We start from the raw sequence: 18032 nt of genomic DNA on the forward strand, positions 1-18032 counted from the left end.
GGTGGGCTGGAGGAGGAGCCGTTGCCCAGGCAACAGCTGAGAGCATCCTTCACCCCTGAAAATCGTGCTGGCACTGCCGCCACAGCCCCAGAGCAGCGCCCAGGGTCTCCAGCCCCCCAGGTGTGTGTCCCCCCCCCCCGAGCTCACCCAACACTTGCTGTGTATGTGGGGCTCAGCCCCCCCAGTCTCAGCTCCGGCTGTACACCCTCAGCCCCTCACCCTCACGCTGTTGTCCCCTGGCAACGACAGGGATGGGGACTGGGAACCCCCCAGGCACCGGGGTTAGGACACTGTGGGGCAAGGGAGAGCAGGGGGGAGGCAGAGCCCCTTCCCCAGCCTGCTCCTGGCTCGGCCAGGGGCTGCCACAGCCGGCCCTGCCCGCAGAGCCACACCACCCCCAGGACAGCCCACGAGCACTCGGGTGACTTGAGGGCCCCGAGTGCTGAAGTGCCACCACGCAGGTAGCCCTGGGAGCAGCACCAGCACCCCTGGCCTGTGCGGTGGCAGCAGCGGGCCCCAGGCAGTCCCCATCCCCCCGCCCCGCCCGCCTTCCATGGCTGCAGAAAAATCCTGGATTTTACCCCAAGATGCCCCCTTGGAGTGTGAGAACTCCTCCTCGGCCCGCTCCCATAGCAACCGTTCCCTAGCTACCCAGCCGCACTTGCTATTCTCATCCCTGTGCAGCTGCGTGCGGCCCCCCCGCGCTGCGCACCAGGCTGCTGCCAGCCCCGGACCCCAGCCCCCGCCCAGAACCCCTGCCCTCCTCAGCAACCACCCCCCTGCCACCTGTCCTCACCTTAACCCTGCTCCCACCGTGTCCCCCCTTCGAGGGGCCGTCCCTTGGGCTAAGGGGACTCTGTGCCAGCATAAGGTTCCTCACTGCCCCCATCCTCACAGCACAGCCCTGACTGTGCCCACATGAGCAGGGGAACGTGCCCCAAAGGAGACCACAGCAAACACCTTGTACCTGTCCTACCCTTACACTCGCCCAAAGCACCCGTGGTCCCTGTGGTTCAGCCCCAGCCCTTCCCTGCAGGATAGAGGCACACACAGAGCCCCTGGCAGCCCAAGAACAGGGAGGCTCTGCTCCTCTCCACCTTACAGCCCCCACCCCGTAGGGCCTGGAGTGGGCCCCTGCTCCCAGGGCAGCGATGCAAGGCAGAGCCAAGCTTATGCTTAACAAAAGGTTAAAAATTTAAATACTCTCCAACTTTAGTGCAAGGCCAAGCAAATGATACCACAGGTCTGAGTAGGTGCTCAGCCCCCCGGGGGGCCTGGCTCAGAGCGAGCACACGGGCACGCACAGGTGCGTGCGCACACACACACGCACACACACACACACAGAGGAGATGAGTTATTGCTCAGGACACAGCTGGGATGAGTGTGATGCACAAGAGGGGACAAGATGAGGAAGAGGGGGATCAAGTCCCACGCAGATCCCCAGGGGCAGGCAGGGCTCCAGCCCCTCAGCCCCTGCCCTGGTTGTGGGCACAGGAGCTGTGCGGGCTCCCCAGGACACACACACATTGCTGGTCCAGGCCCTGCTTGCTCTCAGGCCACAGTTTACAGCAGGACCCTGGGAAGAGATATTCCCTTTAAAATGGCTTTGGTCCATGAGCAGGGTCCCTCTGTGACTGCTCCTCTGCAACTGCACTAGGCGCGGGACCCGCGGAGTGAGCCTGTGCCGGGGCTGTCCTGCCCCACAGTGGGGATCAGCCCGGCCCTCGGGGCCCTTCTAGGCAGGAGGGGTGGGAATGGAGGGTCCTGGGCTGAGCGTCCCAGAGCTGGCAGCGTGTGGCAGCCCAGGCAGGAGGAAGCAGCTCTGTGAGGATGAGGCAGTGCCGTGCTGCTGCCAGGATGCGGGGGGAGACGCTTTGGCACAGCCTTTTCCTGTGCCTCGGGGCTGAGCAATGGACTCCGCTGGAGCCAGGGACGGCTCAGCATGGCCAGAAAGGTCCAGCAAAGATGCTTTGGACGCCCCAGGGCACAGAAGGCCTCTGCCCAGGCCTCTCTGGTACAAAGCTGGGACCGTCGCTTCCCCCCATAGGAGGGCATTTGTGCCTGTGACAGGATGGGGGCAGTGCAAGCCCCCCCCTGTAGATTAAAACCCGACATGTGATATGTACAGACATACATAAATATACACCAAACCTGCAGTGCCGCTCTGGCACCGTGGAATGTGTCAGCAGAGCTGCTCCAGCCTGGCCTGGGCCCACCCCAGCGCCATCCCTCCGTCCGTGCCAGGCCCGGGAGGGGAGCGGCTGCCGGCAGCACCGCGCTGCCCAGTGGCACATCTGGCCCTGGACGAGGGGTGAGGGCCTGCTCAGGCTCAGAGGCATCTCAGCCCGAGCTGTGTGCTGCTGCCAGCCCTGGAACCACCTCAACAGTCTTCAAATACAGACGGGTAAAACTGTAAACAAATCCACTTTGCGGGGCCGTGGCTGCCTTGTCCTTCAGCTGGGCTGCTGCTCCTGAGAGGAGAGGGGTCCCCAGGGGCTGGAGAACAAGCTGTGCTCTACAGCCGGGTGGGCTCTTCCTCACTGTCGCTGCAGTTTCCACAACAGTCCTGAAGTAGGAAGGGCAAGGAGAGGGAGAGAGGAGCACAGCAAGCAGAGGGTGAGCACAGTCACACAACCCAGCCTATGGCTGCCCTCTGGCAGGGATGGGCCAGGCCCCCCCTCCTCATGGGAGGGCTGGAGGCGACTCCCAGGCTGCAGGGAAACAGTCAAGCTGCATCTAGGGGTTCAGTTCCTGGCAGACAGACCAGTGAGCACGCAGCTGACTCGCTCAGAAGCTGGGAGAAAGATGGGCTCTGTGGACTACAGCCACCCAGGGACACAGTGCCAGCACAGACCATCTGCCCTGCGCAGGGCTCAGCCAACTGCAGAAGCAGCTCAAGCCCTTTGTGCTGCAGCGGGAGTCTGGGCATGGGGCAATGCCAAACCCTTTATGGTTTGTCAACCCTTCTGTGTGTCCAGGACATACGAGGAGAGGAGCGAGGGAAAACTTCCCACAGCCCCCTGGGAGCAGAGCTCCCAGTAGTGGCGGTGCAGGGGCAGCTTTGGTTCAAGCTGAGGGCAAGGCCTCCCTCGCGGAGGCAGCGAGAGCAGGGGAGCGGGGTTAGTGGCTCAGAGGGCAGTTAGAACAAGGAGCAGCTTGTGCTCTGCTGGGGGAAGGGGTTAGGCACTGAAGGACAACTCCTCTTTCCCAGATCTTGCCACGTCCGCGGGCCACCGAGTATTTCCCTGAGCAGAGCAGCCAGGAGAGACTGCTCACCTCTGGAAAGAGAAAACAGGCGGCAAATCACAGCTCAACCCCTGCTCCAGGCAGCTGCCCATCCTCTGGCAGGTCCTGCCTGCCTTGGGAAGGGCTGGGGCTCCCAGCCTGGGGCTGGCTCTGGCCAGGGCAGCCCACTGAACAGGGAAGACACAACCGGGAGCTCGTCAGGGAAGCAGGAGTCAGCACCGGCTGCCTGAGAGTGGGTCCAGAGCCAACCATGCTCAAGTCCCACAGCTGCAAGCAGCTGTTGAGAGGCAGCAGCCCAGACTTTGCCAGTCCTGGAAAGAAGGCAAAGACTGTTCTGGGCAGAGGAGACATGCAGGCAGGCAAGCAAGCCCACAGCAGCTGCAAGACATTTCCATTCTCCTCATCCCTTGAAAGCACTGCACTCTCTGCCTGCTCGAGGTCTGGCAGAAATGCTCTGGGGAGCCCATTCCAAGAGCAAGGTCTTCCTCAGGGATGGTTTTGTTCATGTAGGAAGGGAGCAGACTTGCTATTTTAGTGCCTTCAACACCCCTTTCCCCGTGTGACTGCAGCACCTTCAGCCAGGACATTCCATCCCTATCTCCTCACCTTCCCCAGCATGGGGAGTGCCAGTCAGGTGAGGGCTGGCTCCCTGCAGCCTCATGTGAGTCCCCCTGAGAGCCCTGGGCTCTGGTTACCAAGCCCAGGGCAGATTTTACCTACTTCCCCCTCATGCCCACCTCTGTCAGATCTGCCTGGTACAGGCAGGAGTGGGCTCGGTGCTGCTAGAAGCCTTCTGGGGAGGAAACACTGGGAGGAAACACTTACCTGTCTACTGAATAAGCGCTGGAGTAACCCTTTTTTGGGCTGGGGAGAAGGCTGCCCTTTCCAGTCTAGGTCTGGGGGCACAGTGCCATCTGTGCTAAAGACATTCAGCTCCTTAAAACATTCCGTCTCGATCATCTGGAAGAGGACAAAGATGGCTGCAGCAACCGCCACCCAAAGCCCCTCACCGAGGGCCCAGCAGAGCACGAGGGCAGCAGAGACAGCACGAGCGTGGTCATGGTGGGCACAAGCAGGAGCAAAGGCCTGTCTTGCAAACCCACCTCGTTCTGCCAAGGAATGGGCACGCTTCCTGTAGCAAACTTCTGGTAGAAGTCGTTGTCTGTGGGCTCCAGCTCCACTCCCTTCACCGTGGAGAACTGCTCGATGTCCAAAACATCCTTGCAGTAGATGGCCTGGGGCTAAACAACACAGGACTGCTCTGATGCCCGGCTCCACTAAGATGCCATCACCTCAAATACTCACGGGTCCCCCTCTCCCTGCAGCCCAGAGCCCTTTTCTGCCAGGCTCAAGAAAGAAGAGGGAAGGGGTTGGGTGCCATCTCCTCAGATGAGCCACCCTGGGGCTCCTGTTTCCTCCAACAGCACTGGTCACCAAAGAGGACGTGGACAGGCACTTACATCTGGCTTGAAGGGGGTGTCCAGCATGCCTGCTTCCAGCCTCTTGAAGTTGAGATGCTTAAAGAGAGGGTGCTCCTTCACTTCCTTGGCCCCAGCTCCTCGGCACCCCAGGCGCTCCAGAGGGTCTTTGCACAGGAGCTGCAGCACAGAAGGAAGTGAGTGCCCCGGGCAGTGGGTGCTTTGGGCAGGAGCAGCCCTGAGGTCAGCTGGGCTCCTGCCTAAGGTCTCTAGGGACGGCACGGGTCTGGGAGGCAGCTGGGAGAGCAGGGAGTTAAGGCAACCCAGGGAACAGGCCTGCTGTTGTCCTGCTGCCTGCCAAGGGGCAGGGGTGGGAGGGAAGGGGCAGGGGTGCCTGCTCGTACCATGGTGCAGAGGGAGCGGGCGCAGGGCGAGAACTTCTCCGAGTACTCCTCCTGCACCTCCTTCACCAGCCGCTCCACCTCCTCCCGCTTGATCTTCTTCTTGCGCTGCTGGAAGGGCGACTGCCCCTCGATCATCTCGTACACCAGGCAGCCCAGAGCCCACCAGTCCGGGCTGAACGTGTAGCGCTCGTTCTTCACCACCTCCGGAGCTGCACAGGGGCGGGGCGAGAGGGGTGTGAAGGCCGGGAAGGAAGGAAGGAAGGACACACGTGCACTCAGAGCTCGCTTTTTGATTAAATCAGGGCCACTTACCCATGTAGCCGACTGTTCCCACCCGGCCTTTGATTGTCTGGCCCTCTGGCACGTGCACAGCTAGCCCCAGGTCTGAGATACGGATGTGTCCTGCACAGAGGAGTTAACAGGGACAAGGTCAAGGGACAACATTTGAAGCTGCTGACAAAAACAAGAGTAACCCTGATTCAAGCACAAGAGGAGGACCCAGGTCCAGGGCTCCTCTTGACTTGTACTCACCGTGGTCATCCAGCAATATGTTCTCTGGCTTCAGGTCTCTGGGAAGGAAGAGACTTGATTAGCAAGAAGCCTGTTGTCAAAGCCAAGGCCACGAGGGACATCAGCATCTCAAGAGGCCCCAAATAAGCAGCACCAGGATGCAATGGCCCTTCCTTGGGCACGCAGATAACCTTCCCTCACCCCCTGCCCCAGGTTAGCCCTGCGAGCTCCTCCTCCTGGCAGGAAGACAGGTCATGACAATCTTCAATTCTCTGCAAAGAATCAGTGAGCCTGTGGCCAACTCCTCTGCAGGTGCAGAGCTCAGTGTGGGGCAGGCCGTGAAAGGGTGAAGGAGCCAAGGCTGCTTCTGCTTACCCTGCCCCAGGGCAAGGCACTGGGCAGGACTTGAAGGGACTTTCAGCCCGTGTTTAGCTATGCCGTCCCTACCCTGCATCACACAACCTGGCCTGTACTGTGGTAGGATCAGTTTGTTCTCTCTCCTTCCCAGCTCTCAGTCCCAAGCATCACAGGGCAGCCTGCACTCCTTTGTTCTAATGTCAATAGTGCCTGGGGAGTTATGCACCCAAGTGCCTGCCCCGAGGCATTCACAGCTCCATCACATCCTGTTCTTGGCGATCATTTACCAGCACGAGGAAGCCAAGCTAAGCTCCCCGTCTCTCCCATGAGATCAGCTTTCTGTTCTCAATCCCCTCTCACCCAGCTCTGTGCTGCTTTCAAGTCTGAGCTTATTTTATTGAGCACAGACAGAGCCAGCTGGGCCAGGAAAAGCAGCAGGAACCCTCTTGCTGCTGCAGCCCATCACGGCCTCCCAGGCAGCACACACCTGTACACGATCCTCTCCTGGTGCAAGTCCTCAAGGCCACAGCAGATCTCGGCAGCGTAGAAAGCTGCTCGGGGCTCCTCGAAGCCAGCCTCTCCCATGTGGTAGATATGGAACTTGAGGTCCCCTCCATTCATGAGGGTCAGCACTAGGCAGAGAGCATCTTTAGTTTCATATGCATAGGCTAAGCTCACCTGCAATTCAGGGCAGAAAGGCTGTTAGAAGACACAGTTGGAAGAGAGAGGTGCACACATGCTGACAGGCGCTTGCCACCCAAGCTGCCACTCATGGGTGGCCTTTACCAGCAGAAGAGGAACTGTGCAAACACAGGGAGGGCACAGAAGTGCCCCACAGCTCCTGCAACCCCCCCAGCTTTCCTCAGGCACAGAGGACTCTATCCCTGAGCCACAAGCGCTTCCCTCTGGAATGAGCAGCACCCAACAGCAGCCCTGGGGCAGAGGCTGATGAATCCTCCATAAGGGGAGGCTTCAGGCTGTCCACAGCTCAGTGAAGGCAGGGAGAGAGCTCCCCACCACACAGGTCAGGCTTGGGCTTCAGCTCATATATGTGTTTGAAGAAGACAGTTCTCACTGCTTTTTACTGCCCCACATGTTAAGGATGTGCCTGTGAGACCAAATGAGTGTTTGTGCCTGACTTTATGGGCATTTACGTCATGCTGTGGAGGCAGCAGGAGGTCCTGCCAGACCCTACCCTTGCGAGAGGTTGGCAGCCACCAGGCCCCTACCCCAGGGGCAGGGAATGCTCCTGCCTCTCCACTGGAGGTGAGGAGCACAGAGGTGCTGGGTTGGCTGGTTGGAGGAAGAATCAACCACCGCAGCAAAGTGAGAGCAATTCCTATGTACTTACTACAAACCTACTGTTCACTTTTTCCAGGATCTGTTTCTCATTCAGGGCCATGGCCTCTCCCTTCCGCTTTTTGATCCGTTTCTTCTCCAGCTTCTTGCAGGCGTACATCTTGCCCGTGGCACGCACTTGGCAGGCACAAACCTGGAGAGGGGATGGGGCTCAGCACCTTCCCAATGCTGATTCCAGCAAGGGGAAAGCTAGGTTCTGCTCTCAGGAAGAGGCGTAGGACGGCAAAGATGTCCCTGTCCCTGCCTCATGCTGAGGTTAGCAAGAAGGACACAGGAAACAGTGACATCTCCAGATATCACTGATAAGAGCAGGGGGCTGTGATGGCCCTGCCACCTGTAGCAGCACCATGGCTGGTGCCTGGGGAGACAGAAGGTCACTCCAGAAACAGAAGAAAGCCTGCCACTGAGTTTTCAGGAGTGCAGCTTCCCTTGCCAAGACACCAGGAACAGAGCTGACTCTGCCAAGGCACCATAGGGCAAGTGCTACTTCTCCCCTGCACAACACCTCCCACACCTGGGGAGGGGAGCTCTGGTTCCTCAGAGGGGAATCAACAGACTACACCATATCCAGAGCAAGGCAATGGCCAGTGCAGAGCCCCCAAGGCCCACCCAGCCAGCAGCACCTGCCTTGGGGAGTTGGAGCAGCTTCTGGCACCCCAATGGCCAAGGCCCAGGTCTGCATCTGGCAGCAGTGCCCCGAACGCAGAGGAAACGCCGGTCACTCACCTCCCCAAAGCCGCCCTTGCCCAGCACACGGTACTGGCGGAAAGTGGTTTTGGTCACTGGCTGCCTGTGGGGGAAAGGAAACCGGAGTGAGACAGGAGCAGGGAGAGAGCAGGGGCTGAAGTCCAACCCACCCCCATGCCCTGGCCAGAGAGACTGCGGCTCACCCCGAAACCCCTGCTCATGCAGACCTTGCTTTCCTCTAAGGCAAGCAGGGCTGAGGACAGCAAGAGCAGCCAAAGGCCAGGCCCTTGGCTGGTGTGAGAGGAGGGGGCAGGTGTCCCGGCAGCGTTACCGTTCCAGCCATTTCCACTGCAGGAAGCGGCTGAAGTACAAACTGTCGAGGTAGTCGGCAAAGGGAGCCACGCTCAGGTAGTCGTGGATGAGCCTAGGAGAGAGCAGAGCCAGCGAGGTTCCTGAGAGATGATCACAGCTGTGGAAAAAGCTAGGGGCCCAAGGAAAGGGGAGGAGAGCAGCCCCGAGAGCCCCTCTACTTTCCCATCCTCCCACCCAGCCTTGGTGCTGAAGCACCCACGTAGCCCAGACTCAGAAAGCTGCCCTCCCCTCTGTGCTGAGCCTGATGCAAAAGGAAGGCATGCTGGAGTTACCACTGTGATGGGTCTAGCACTGCTGAGTGTGGCCTCTCAGCATCAGCCCAGGCTACAGGACAAAGAGGGGGTGATGGGGCTCTTTGCAATCGCCCCTCTGCTCACAGGGCAAACACACCCTCAGGGCTGCCATCAGATGCCAGAAGCTGCTCGTGGTGCTCAGCACCAGGTGCTGAGCTGCTCACTCAGCTGCCAGATGAATATCCAGCACATAAGGCCACAGGGGATCCTGCTCAAGGGAGCTAACTGCCTCGTAGACCAGTGCCGGGGCTGCCCAGCGGAGTAAAGAGCCTTAGACACGGTGTCTAGACTGGAGACGTGCATCAAGGAGAAGCGGCCGGGCTGTGCCCCTTTCAGAGCTTGCCAAGAGCAGGCAGGGCCCAGCCCGCAGGCTCTGCATTCAGACAGTGACACGGGTTACCACACACAGAGCTCACGCTCCCCAGCAGCTGCAGCAAAACCATTGCCACAGCCCTGCGCTGGATTAGGCAACGCGCCCCAGCTGCTCTTCAGGGAGGGTGGAAGCCGTAAGCCCCGCTTTGACCAACGGCTTCCGCTTTGCCCCTGGAGCCGGGACCTCAGCCAGTGCCTCTGCGATGGGCACAGGAGTGACCTCAGATCCCTGCAGCAACAGCCAGAGGCACCGAACCACGAGGGCGGCAGGAGAGGACGGCTGGCACCAGGCGGGGTGGCGGCTGCCGGCTCTGCCCTGAGGGTGCCTGCGAGATCCGGGCGCGAGGCTGGGACAGCACGGCCAGACGCTGAGGCTCGCCCAAACGGGCTCTGCCCAAAAGGCAACTCAGACCCACGGCCTGATGAGTGACAGAGGTTTCTGCAGCAGCTTGTGGCTCCCAGAGCCCATGGCAGCTCCTGGCATTTGCTTTCCCGTTTCAGCCTAAAACTTCCCAGGCTCAGGCCTTAGCACCAGCCCTCACTCTCCTGCAGAAAGGGACCACGAGGGACAGGGCAAGTTAGCTGCAGCATCTGCCCCACGCTGTGCTACAACCTGCAGGCAAACCCCAGCCCTCCAACTTACTTAGTGGATTCCTTGAAGAGCTCCTTGGAAGGTTCCTGCTCCAACCTCTCACAACAGGCATCCACCAGCTGCGAGGGGACTTCAGGCACGTGGTCCTCACTCTGGGGACAAAGGGATGGAGTCAGAGGGAGCAGAGCCCCAGGGTCCTGCCAGGAAGGAGAAGCCCACGGGACCAGCATAGAGGTGCCCCTCTGCTTTAGGGCCAGTAACAGCTGCTTGTGAGGTGGTGGGGTGGCTCTGTGCTCTGCCCCCACCATGCACATTCACTGTGGCAGTACATGGGAAAGGACTGCTGCCAGCTTTGCAACTGCTCTACCGTTGCAGACAGCAAACACAACCCTATTACTCACGTTTGGCTTCAAGTACTTTTCAATCAGGTGCTGCCCGCATTCCTTCCGCTTCTCATCTGGAGCCACTTCGTACCCTGCCTGCAGAGAGCAAACGGCCTGAGGAGCAGGTCCAGCCAGGAACCGAGCCTTGCCAGCAGGCAGCAGCTGCACAGCAGCAACACCCTCTGCCCAAGCTTTCCCAGGCTTTCCTGGAGAACCGGATCTCCAGCAAACAGGTCCCTAAGCGAGGGCCCAGTGCTGTCCTGGAGAAACTGCAACTCACGGGCTTTTCCTTCAGGAAGCCACGTGCCCAGAAGTCCCTGGCAACTACCAGAGCACCCAGGGCCAACCAGTCCATGCCCAAAGTGCCCAGAACGTCCCTGCCTCCCCCAAGCCCCACAGGCTCTGCTCTTACCACGGCATCCAGGAACTTGACGCAGCGCGACAGCTCAGGCCGTGTCTCGCAGAACTGCCGAAAAAGCATGTGCCCAATGGGCTGCTTCTCACACAGGCTGTGGTAATCCCGCTCTGCAAACATGGAGATCACTCACTGACAGCCCCCAAAGGAGCACCCACAGCCCACCACTCCAGGCACAGGCAGCAGCCGAGGGGCTTGTGGCTCGCATGTCACACCAGCTGCTCACAGGTCCCACCAGTCTGAGACTCCCGGGAGAGTGAAAGGCACCCAGTGGGGACAAGAGGCATGCCTCAGCTTTTACATTCCACTGAGGAAGAGGTTTGACCTGTTGTTCTGTACAGCCTGCCCCTCATAGACCTTTGTGTCTCCTGCTTGCCCGGAGGCTCTCTTCTCCATCCTCTCCCCATGGAGATCGACGGACTGACTACTCCAGACACATAACTTTCCTTAGAACACACTGAGCTTTTTTTGAGGCAAATCTTCCAGCCAGGACTTGCTCTGCTGACTCTTACAAACCACTCACAGTCCCAAAGGTCCTGCTGGAAAAAGCAGCATCAAAACAGAGCATCGTTTCCACAGAAGTCCTGTTGATGCTGCACACAGTAACAAGACCCCTCAACTCCATGCAACAGCCACTTGCTTGAACGTCAGCTCTTACTGCTCTCGGGAGCTTGCCTTCCCTACTGATTTCTCCTACCCCTCTATGCAGCCTGACAGCCCAGGCACAAACCCCTTTCACTGTCCACAGCACACTCCAGTTCTCTGCTTTTTTCCCTCCCCTCCACTCATGAGACGTTGTCTGATCGCAGGGCAGCAGACCTTGCTACCACCAAGGGCTGCCTGGGGTGCAGATGTGCAGCCAGCCCTCTGCCACCATGCAGGGGATCTTCCCTGGGGCTGGGGGCTGCCAGCCTTCCCCTCCCATGCAGTAGTTTGTCCCAAGGAAGCTGTGGCTTCCTGAGGGTGCATGGGCCAGGCCGGGCTGGGCTGCGGTGGGGGAGGAGGCTCCATGCATCAGCTGCTTCCTTCTGTCAGTAGGGAAACGGGTTCCCCTTGGCTGGGGTTGGACCAGTGTTTGCTGCCAGCGAAATCAGAAGCTTTCAGCGGCCCTCACCGCTGCCCAGGCTCATAGGAGGTTGCTCCTTGTGGCAGGGCACACAAAGCTTAATTCTGCAATAGGCAACCAGCCCACCATGTCCAGGGTCCTGCCAAGCCTCTGGACTAGGAAAGAAAGGCCTTTCTAGCAGGCTGTTAGGGGAACACAAAGCCCAAAGAGTGACCAGAATGTGAGGAATGGGGTCATCTTTCCCACAAGGAAACCAAGTGAGGCAGCTGCCACCTGGGCCAGCAGCACTTCTGGCATAGCTCCCCAGAGGGAAGTGGGCAGTGACAGCTCGTGGCTGGGAGGGATTTGCCTCCCAAAGTTTCACAAGGTCACTGTCCTGGACAGCAGGACAGCAGAGACAGACAGACCACCAGCACTCACCACTGGCAAGCAGGCAGCACAACAAAGATGAAGTTCAGTGCTGGAAAACATGACGTGACACTCACAGGAAAGCCAGCTGCAGGCAGGGGACAGTCATGAGCAGAGGGAAAGCTCTGCTGAGGGCATACAAGTTAAAGCAGATGGGGGGTTGGATAGCCAAGATGTGAGCTGTAAGGAGAGCCCAGGACAGAGCTGAATTCAGTGCTCAGAACCTGCTCCAGAGAGGCAGTCTGCAGGAAAAGCATGGTGAGTCTCCGTATGACTGCACTGGCTGCAGAGCTGAGGTAGGAGGTTACAGGAGCTTGGAGGTTACAGCGTGGGTAACAGAGGTTGAGCTATCCCAAGTGCTACAGTCCCATGTGCCCTCAAAGGGAGGCAAACCTTCTCCTCAAGGCTGTCAGGACCTGGGCAGGGCAGAACTGGGGAGTGCAGCTGTAGAAACCTCCCAAACCCAATCAGCCTGGTGACACCTGCTCTGAAACAAGGCCAGTGCTGTGCCACTCTCCAGCTGGCAGCTGAATTTGTAGTGACAACTTAAACAAGCTCTCCCCTTCCCAGGAAGCAGAGCATTCCCACCCTCCAAGCCTCAAAACAACTTCACATGACTTCAGGACCAAGCCTGCTGCACAAACAACATTAAATCCATGGAGAGTACAAAGTGCAGTATTAAAATGCCAGGCCAAGCCCTGCCTGATGCTACAGTTCTCATCCCCACTACCCAGCAAGAGCCCAGTTTTGCCTGTGAAAAGCTGCTGCATTGGTGTTAGAAGCAGAGGTCTGCGGAGCAGGGCTGAATCCCAGCCAGGGATCCCAGAGGATGTTAGCAGGCCCTTTGTTATTTATGCAAAGGCATGCCAGAGCAACTCTAAACCTGCAACCCCAAGCAGGTCTGTTTGCATGGAGAAGATGGTGTATCTCTGGTGAAGCTCCTCACAGTCTAGAGGTGTGTAGCTGCATCAACAGGCAGCACCCTGTGAGCCCCATACAGCTGGGACTTACCTGCCCATCAATTCTTTTCTACACCCTGAGCTCCAAGAGTTCCTGGCTGGGGTTTGGCCAATGTGTGCTCTGTTATATGTGTATCTGAACCTCAACTTTGGGTGTCCCACCCCCAGCTTCGGTCTGGGCACAGCTCAGGCTCACCGAGGGTCTGCCGAAGGTCCTCGCAGAGGCTGATGTGGGGGAACTGCAGCATCTGGCGCCATTTCTTGCTCTTGCCTTTCCGGTTTCCGCCGCCACCTGCGTGGGACACGAAATCGAGACCATGAGTTCTGAAGCAAGGACTTGTGACTGCAGCCTGGCCTTGCCAGGAGCCAAGAGAGGAGACACCCTGTGTCTATTTACACGAGCAAGGAAAACAAGACCAAGGTGGAACCTCCATCTCCTGGCCGACAGAACAAAAGTGTCACGTCTCTGAGTGTCAGAGGAAGAGGATGGATCAATCTGGCTGCTGAAGAAAGCCCTGGGCAAGAAGATGAAGACATCTCAGTTAATTGAGATTTAAGATGGGAGAATCACAGCAGGGGCAGCAGTGCCTGAAGCCACAGGTTACTGTAGGCCTGCACAAGAGTTCTTGGCTCCCAGGCCTGTCCTCAGTACCTCTGCATAACTAACCACCTCTCCAGGCCAAACCTTGCTCGGCGTGAAGCTCTTCCTGCTGTAGTAATGATGTTCATGCCACCTACTCATTCCAGGATGATTGCTTACTCCAGGGAGGGGCTCTCAGAGGGAGGACTTGAAGCTGGGAGACAGGAATTCCTGCTCTAATCCTGGCTCCACAGACAACTCTGCTGCATCGCCTGGGGCTCATTGCTTCAGTTTCCCACCTCTGAAGTGGGGACACTCCCACCCTTCTCCAGAGATAAGCCAGCCTCAGAAAAGCAAGATCCAAGAACTAGATATTATTCCAACTTTAGTTGCTGAAGTAAATGCCGGGTGCTGTAGGACAGGGTGGGAAAGCTTCTCCATAGACCAAAAAATTTACATCATAGCAAGCACTAAGGACTGAAATACTTGTAGGCCTGATCAGCCAACCTCCAGGGATTGCCTTCCCTCAGCCTGCTGCCAACAAATACACAATCTGCCACCTCCCTTTAGAAATACATGAAACCACCCTTGCCAAAGGAGTCGGGCCAAAGGCACAGCTCTGAAATCAAGGGGGGGGGGGGTGTTGAACACCGTTTATCGCTTCTTGAGAAACACTTTCATAACGCTTTCCTCCACTGCAGATACAATTCAGCCCCAAATCCTAGACACAGACCTCGGGCTGACAGCTCCCTGCACAGCAGGAGGCCTGGGTTGGACAAATGGGTGGCCTGGGGCCACCAGAGCCGCCCCAGGGCCACCACGGCAGGCCCAGCCCTGGTGGCTCCAGCCCCTGGCGCGCTGCGGGTGGCTGCGCTGCATCTGCCCCACGCCAGCAGCTGGGCTGCACGATTGTACAAACTCAGGAAGGAAGTGACTCAAGGGTAAGCTGGGGTGGAAGAAACCAGCAGCACAGACACCTTCTTGTCGGCCACGGCTTGCAGCGACGAAACGGATGGGGGACAAGTAAGCGAGGGCACGGGACGAGAAGCCATCCTCACCCCAAAAGAACTCAAGGCAAAGCAGAGCAATGCCCCACTGCATCCTGAGGCTGAGGGCCAGCAGTTTGCATTTCCTCAAGTTGTTTGCTTTGAAAGGAGGCTCCTTCACACTGGGCTCTCCCCCACCCTCCTGGTGCCGCAGCCAACAGCCCTGCACGGAACTAGGCTCCTGCACACCAACCGCCTGGCACCCCCGGCCTGGGGCTGCTCCACACAGAGCTCACCACCACAGAGCTTCAGGCCTTGGTGGCAGCTCAAAGCCGGTCTGTTGTCCCTTTGCCAGAGGCCAGCAGCCAAGGGATACAACAGGGAAAGGATCCTTCACCTCCCCTGGGCCAAACCCTCCTCACCAGAGCCTGAAGGAAACATGGTTGTCCTACAACAAGCAGCTGAAGGTGGCTCTCACCAGCCCCTCTGGGCAATCTCAGTTCCCCTCAGGTGATCTCAGCTCCACAGTCCCACATCAAGGAAGCCCTCAAAAAAGGTCAGGCTGGAGCAGAGCACCTGGTGCTGCCAGACCAGGCCAGCAAAGCATCTCCGTCCTGTCACACAGGCTGCCAGCGCTCGCCCCAGCAGCCACCATGGCCATCCAGCCACAGCCCAGGAAGTGTCCCCCAGGAGGACCAGAGAGCACCAGGAAGCATCGCAGCAGTTGTCTGATGCCTCGCTCTGCAGCAGCAGCTCTGCTCTGCTGAAGGCACAGCAGGAGCCAGGCTCGTGGTCTGTCACTCCACATGGGGCAGGGTCTCATGCTTTGAAGTCGTAAATGCCACTCCTTGGTTTTGCTTGGATTTGGTTTTGAACCAAACCTTGCCATTATGGACCGTCATGTCACTCTGCCTGAAGTACCAACACTGACTGATTTTCAAGCAGCTCAGAAATGTCTTCTGCCAAGCAGATTCGATTTTGTTGCTCTTTGCTCCCACAAATCTAATCTCCAAAGCCCTCTAACTGGATTTCAGCGGGTGCCTCAGGCTCCAGAATGACTTGGGTCTGGCCAGCTGCACACCGTGGGCCAGGAGGGACTGCACTGCACTTCCCCACCACTTCAAGTGATCTAATGAACTCCCTGATGCCAGGCTGAATCAGGTCTTCTCTGCAAAGGAGTAGGCTCCTGCGAGGGGCGGCTGAGCTCATTCCCAGCTCTCTCCTTAAGCCATCCCGAGGCTTCTCGGCAAATCTGCCTTGTCCCTTGAGGATGGCCCCGCTGCTGGCACGCAGCACCCCACGCCCAGCCACGGCATTCAGCTGTGATCCCGCAGCGGCGGAGGTTTGTGGCCCCGCGGCAAAGCTCCCAGCCGGGAGCGGACCGTGGGCCAGGGCTGGTGTGAAGCCGGAGGTTAGGTGGGGCTCAGCGCTGCAGTTTTGGGGATCGGCCCTTGTGGAGGAAGCAGAACTTTACCGGCCCCAAATCAACTCTTTTTCTCCTAAAGCTTCTTTTTCCCCGCCGGAGGAGGAAGCGCAGCCCCTAGAGGGGTAAAGCTGGAGGCTGCCGGCATGGGACAGCGGGGGCTGAGTGGCAGTTTCCACACAGAGGGGCAGCCCGTCCGCGCCGGGAGCGCTCAGACCCGCGGAGGGAACACGGCCCGGGGCCCGGGCTGCCGCCGGCCGCCCGCAGCGCCGGCGCTGCCCTCAGAGCCGAGGCCTCAGGGGCGGCCTCCTGTACCCGACCTGCGACGCCCCGGGCGATTCCCGGAGGCAGCCGCCGCCGGAGCCCGCAGCCCCGGGGCGCGGACACCGCTCAGCCCCGGCTCAGGCCGCCAAGCGGATGTGCCGCCCCGGGCGCTGGGCTGCGCTGGGCTGCGCTGGGCTGCCCCGGGCCCGCCGCCTGCCCCCTGCCCGCCCCCTCAGCTCCGGGCACCGGCGGCCGCCCGGCGCCGTCGCTCACCTTCGCGGGCCTTAAGGAGGACGGTGTTGGCGACGATGTTCTCCAGCTCCATGGGCCCGGGCGGCACGGCCGCTCCGCTCCGCTCGGCCCGCGCCCCGCCGCCGCCGCCGCCGCCTGCCCCCGCCGCCGCCGCCAGGCGTCCCGCCCCCTGAGCCCAACCCGCCAATGCCTGGCCACGCTCCTCCCGCGCCACGCTCCCATTGGCCCGCCCCCAGAAAGCCCCGCCCCCTCCGCCGCGCCGCTGCCCTTCCGTTGGCCCCGCGGAGGGCGGAGGTGTGCGAGGGCGGGGCGAGGCGCCAGGGGCGAGCGTCATTCGGCCGCCATTGCCGGAGCTGGTCGGCAGCGCTGATTGGACCCCGAGATGTCACTCAGCGAACGCAGCCGCCGCTCCGACAACGGATTGGGCGAGCCTCAGCGGCGCCCACCGCGGGCAGAGACCCGCCCCCTGCGGCGTCTGATTGGCTGCCACGCCGCTGCAGAGTGGGCTGTGATAGGGTTATTCGGGGGGCGGAGCCGAGCGGCTCTATATAAGGGGACCACGGGGGCATGGGGCTCATTGGGGGCGGTGGTCGCGGCGGTTTAACAGTTGGCTGTCCCTGATGTGTCTCTGCTGATAGGCGGTTATGGGGAGCCTTTCCCCCTCTTTTCAGCCAGGTCCTGTGTTTGTGATGACCTCAATAAAACCTTCTAAGCATCCGTGTGTTCTGCGGTGTTGGGTCCCTGACTTGCAGGATGGGTGACGTGACTTCCAGTGCTATACCTTCTGTCACCACTGCCCCTGGTCACAGCTGCCGTGGAGGTTGGGGTTTCCTCATCCCTTGGTGCCTGTGGTGATGGGAGGTTTGGTACTGCCAGCCTTGTCCTGCCTGGGCTGACTGGTGGCTGCTCTCTGTCTCTTCTGGTGTTGAAGCTTCTTTTGGGCTCTTGAGTGAGTGTTTTTGCTCCTGCAGTCTTTTCCCCTCTCACAAATTTGCTCTAAAAGGTGTTTATTTTACTGGGATTTCAATTCTCTGCAGCCTGGGAGCCTCTCCCTGCCTCCTCCGCAGCAAATAAGTTCCTGATTTCCCTGTTCCTCCCTCCTGCAGAGAGAGAGACACAGAGTCTTACTCAGGCAGCCCTTGGGTGATCTGTCAACCCTGCAGATGACCTGCCCAGCTCGGGATAAAACTGCTCCTTAACCTTCTTAATCGATAGCAAGTGATGCCTGCCCTTTTTTTTTCTGGTTTTCAGGTACAGATATCCCCTCTGCCTCCCAAGGCTCCTCCCATCTTTTGCTCCAGCCCACGGGTGATGCCTCCTTCCCACCTTAGTGAGGCTGGTGGTGGCCATAGCATGGAGGAGTACATGGTGATGGGCACGTCCCTCCACCAGCCTCTGTCAATGGCAACCTGCTGGTGGGGACCAGCCTGGTCCCCAGGCACTGCTCAGCCTGGCCATGCTAGTGAGCAGGAGGGAAGGGGTTCGTTTCCTCAGGCTGTAGCAAGGCTGATAATAACACAAAGTATTCCAAGCACTTCTTGGTTATTTCACATCTTCTGGTTACAAACCCTCAGTGCTAATGAGAGGAGGATGCTTTGCCCTGCTGTACCTCTGAGCTGATCTCCCGTGTCACTCTGCCATGAGAGATGAGCTCACACTGTGAGCTTCTTTTAGAGACGCTTTCCT

At 59.2% G+C, this 18032-nt stretch overlaps 1 protein-coding gene across 3 annotated transcripts; it reads right to left on the reverse strand.

The window, feature by feature from the left end:
- Positions 1-1194: 1194 nt before the first annotated feature.
- Positions 1195-16480, reverse strand: GRK6 (G protein-coupled receptor kinase 6). Of its 3 annotated transcripts, none has more exons than XM_062002443.1 (16): positions 16368-16480; positions 13038-13133; positions 10406-10518; positions 10012-10089; positions 9662-9762; positions 8313-8405; positions 8021-8084; positions 7287-7427; positions 6423-6613; positions 5600-5637; positions 5381-5470; positions 5069-5277; positions 4707-4844; positions 4350-4487; positions 4072-4206; positions 1195-2566 (listed from the first exon to the last, which is right to left on the reverse strand). In XM_062002443.1, the coding sequence occupies exons 1-16, from the start codon at positions 16417-16419 to the stop codon at positions 2516-2518; spliced, it is 1728 nt and encodes a 575-aa protein (XP_061858427.1). In that variant the 5' UTR covers positions 16420-16480; the 3' UTR covers positions 1195-2515. The 3 variants fall into 3 exon arrangements, with proteins under 3 accessions (XP_061858427.1, XP_061858428.1, XP_061858429.1); XM_062002444.1 differs by having other exon boundaries at positions 1195-3278; XM_062002445.1 differs by lacking the exons at positions 9662-9762; positions 10012-10089; positions 10406-10518; positions 13038-13133; positions 16368-16480 and having other exon boundaries at positions 8021-8080; positions 8313-8403.
- Between the last annotated feature and the right edge of the window lie 1552 nt (positions 16481-18032).

This window comes from Colius striatus, chromosome 9 (assembly GCF_028858725.1).
Source record: "Colius striatus isolate bColStr4 chromosome 9, bColStr4.1.hap1, whole genome shotgun sequence".
Taxonomy (NCBI): Eukaryota; Metazoa; Chordata; class Aves; order Coliiformes; family Coliidae; genus Colius; species Colius striatus.

Bases quoted from the DNA above. Each gene is read 5' to 3' on its own strand.
- GRK6 (XM_062002443.1), bottom strand. From the start codon at position 16,419: ATGGAGCTGGAGAACATCGTCGCCAACACCGTCCTCCTTAAGGCCCGC. The intron at 9,763-10,011 runs GTGAGTAATAGG...CTTTGTCCCCAG, and splicing joins AAAAGTACTTGAAGCCAAAC to AGTGAGGACCACGTGCCTGA. The intron at 5,638-6,422 runs GTGTGTGCTGCC...CTTCCTTCCCAG, and splicing joins CAGGAGAGGATCGTGTACAG to AGACCTGAAGCCAGAGAACA.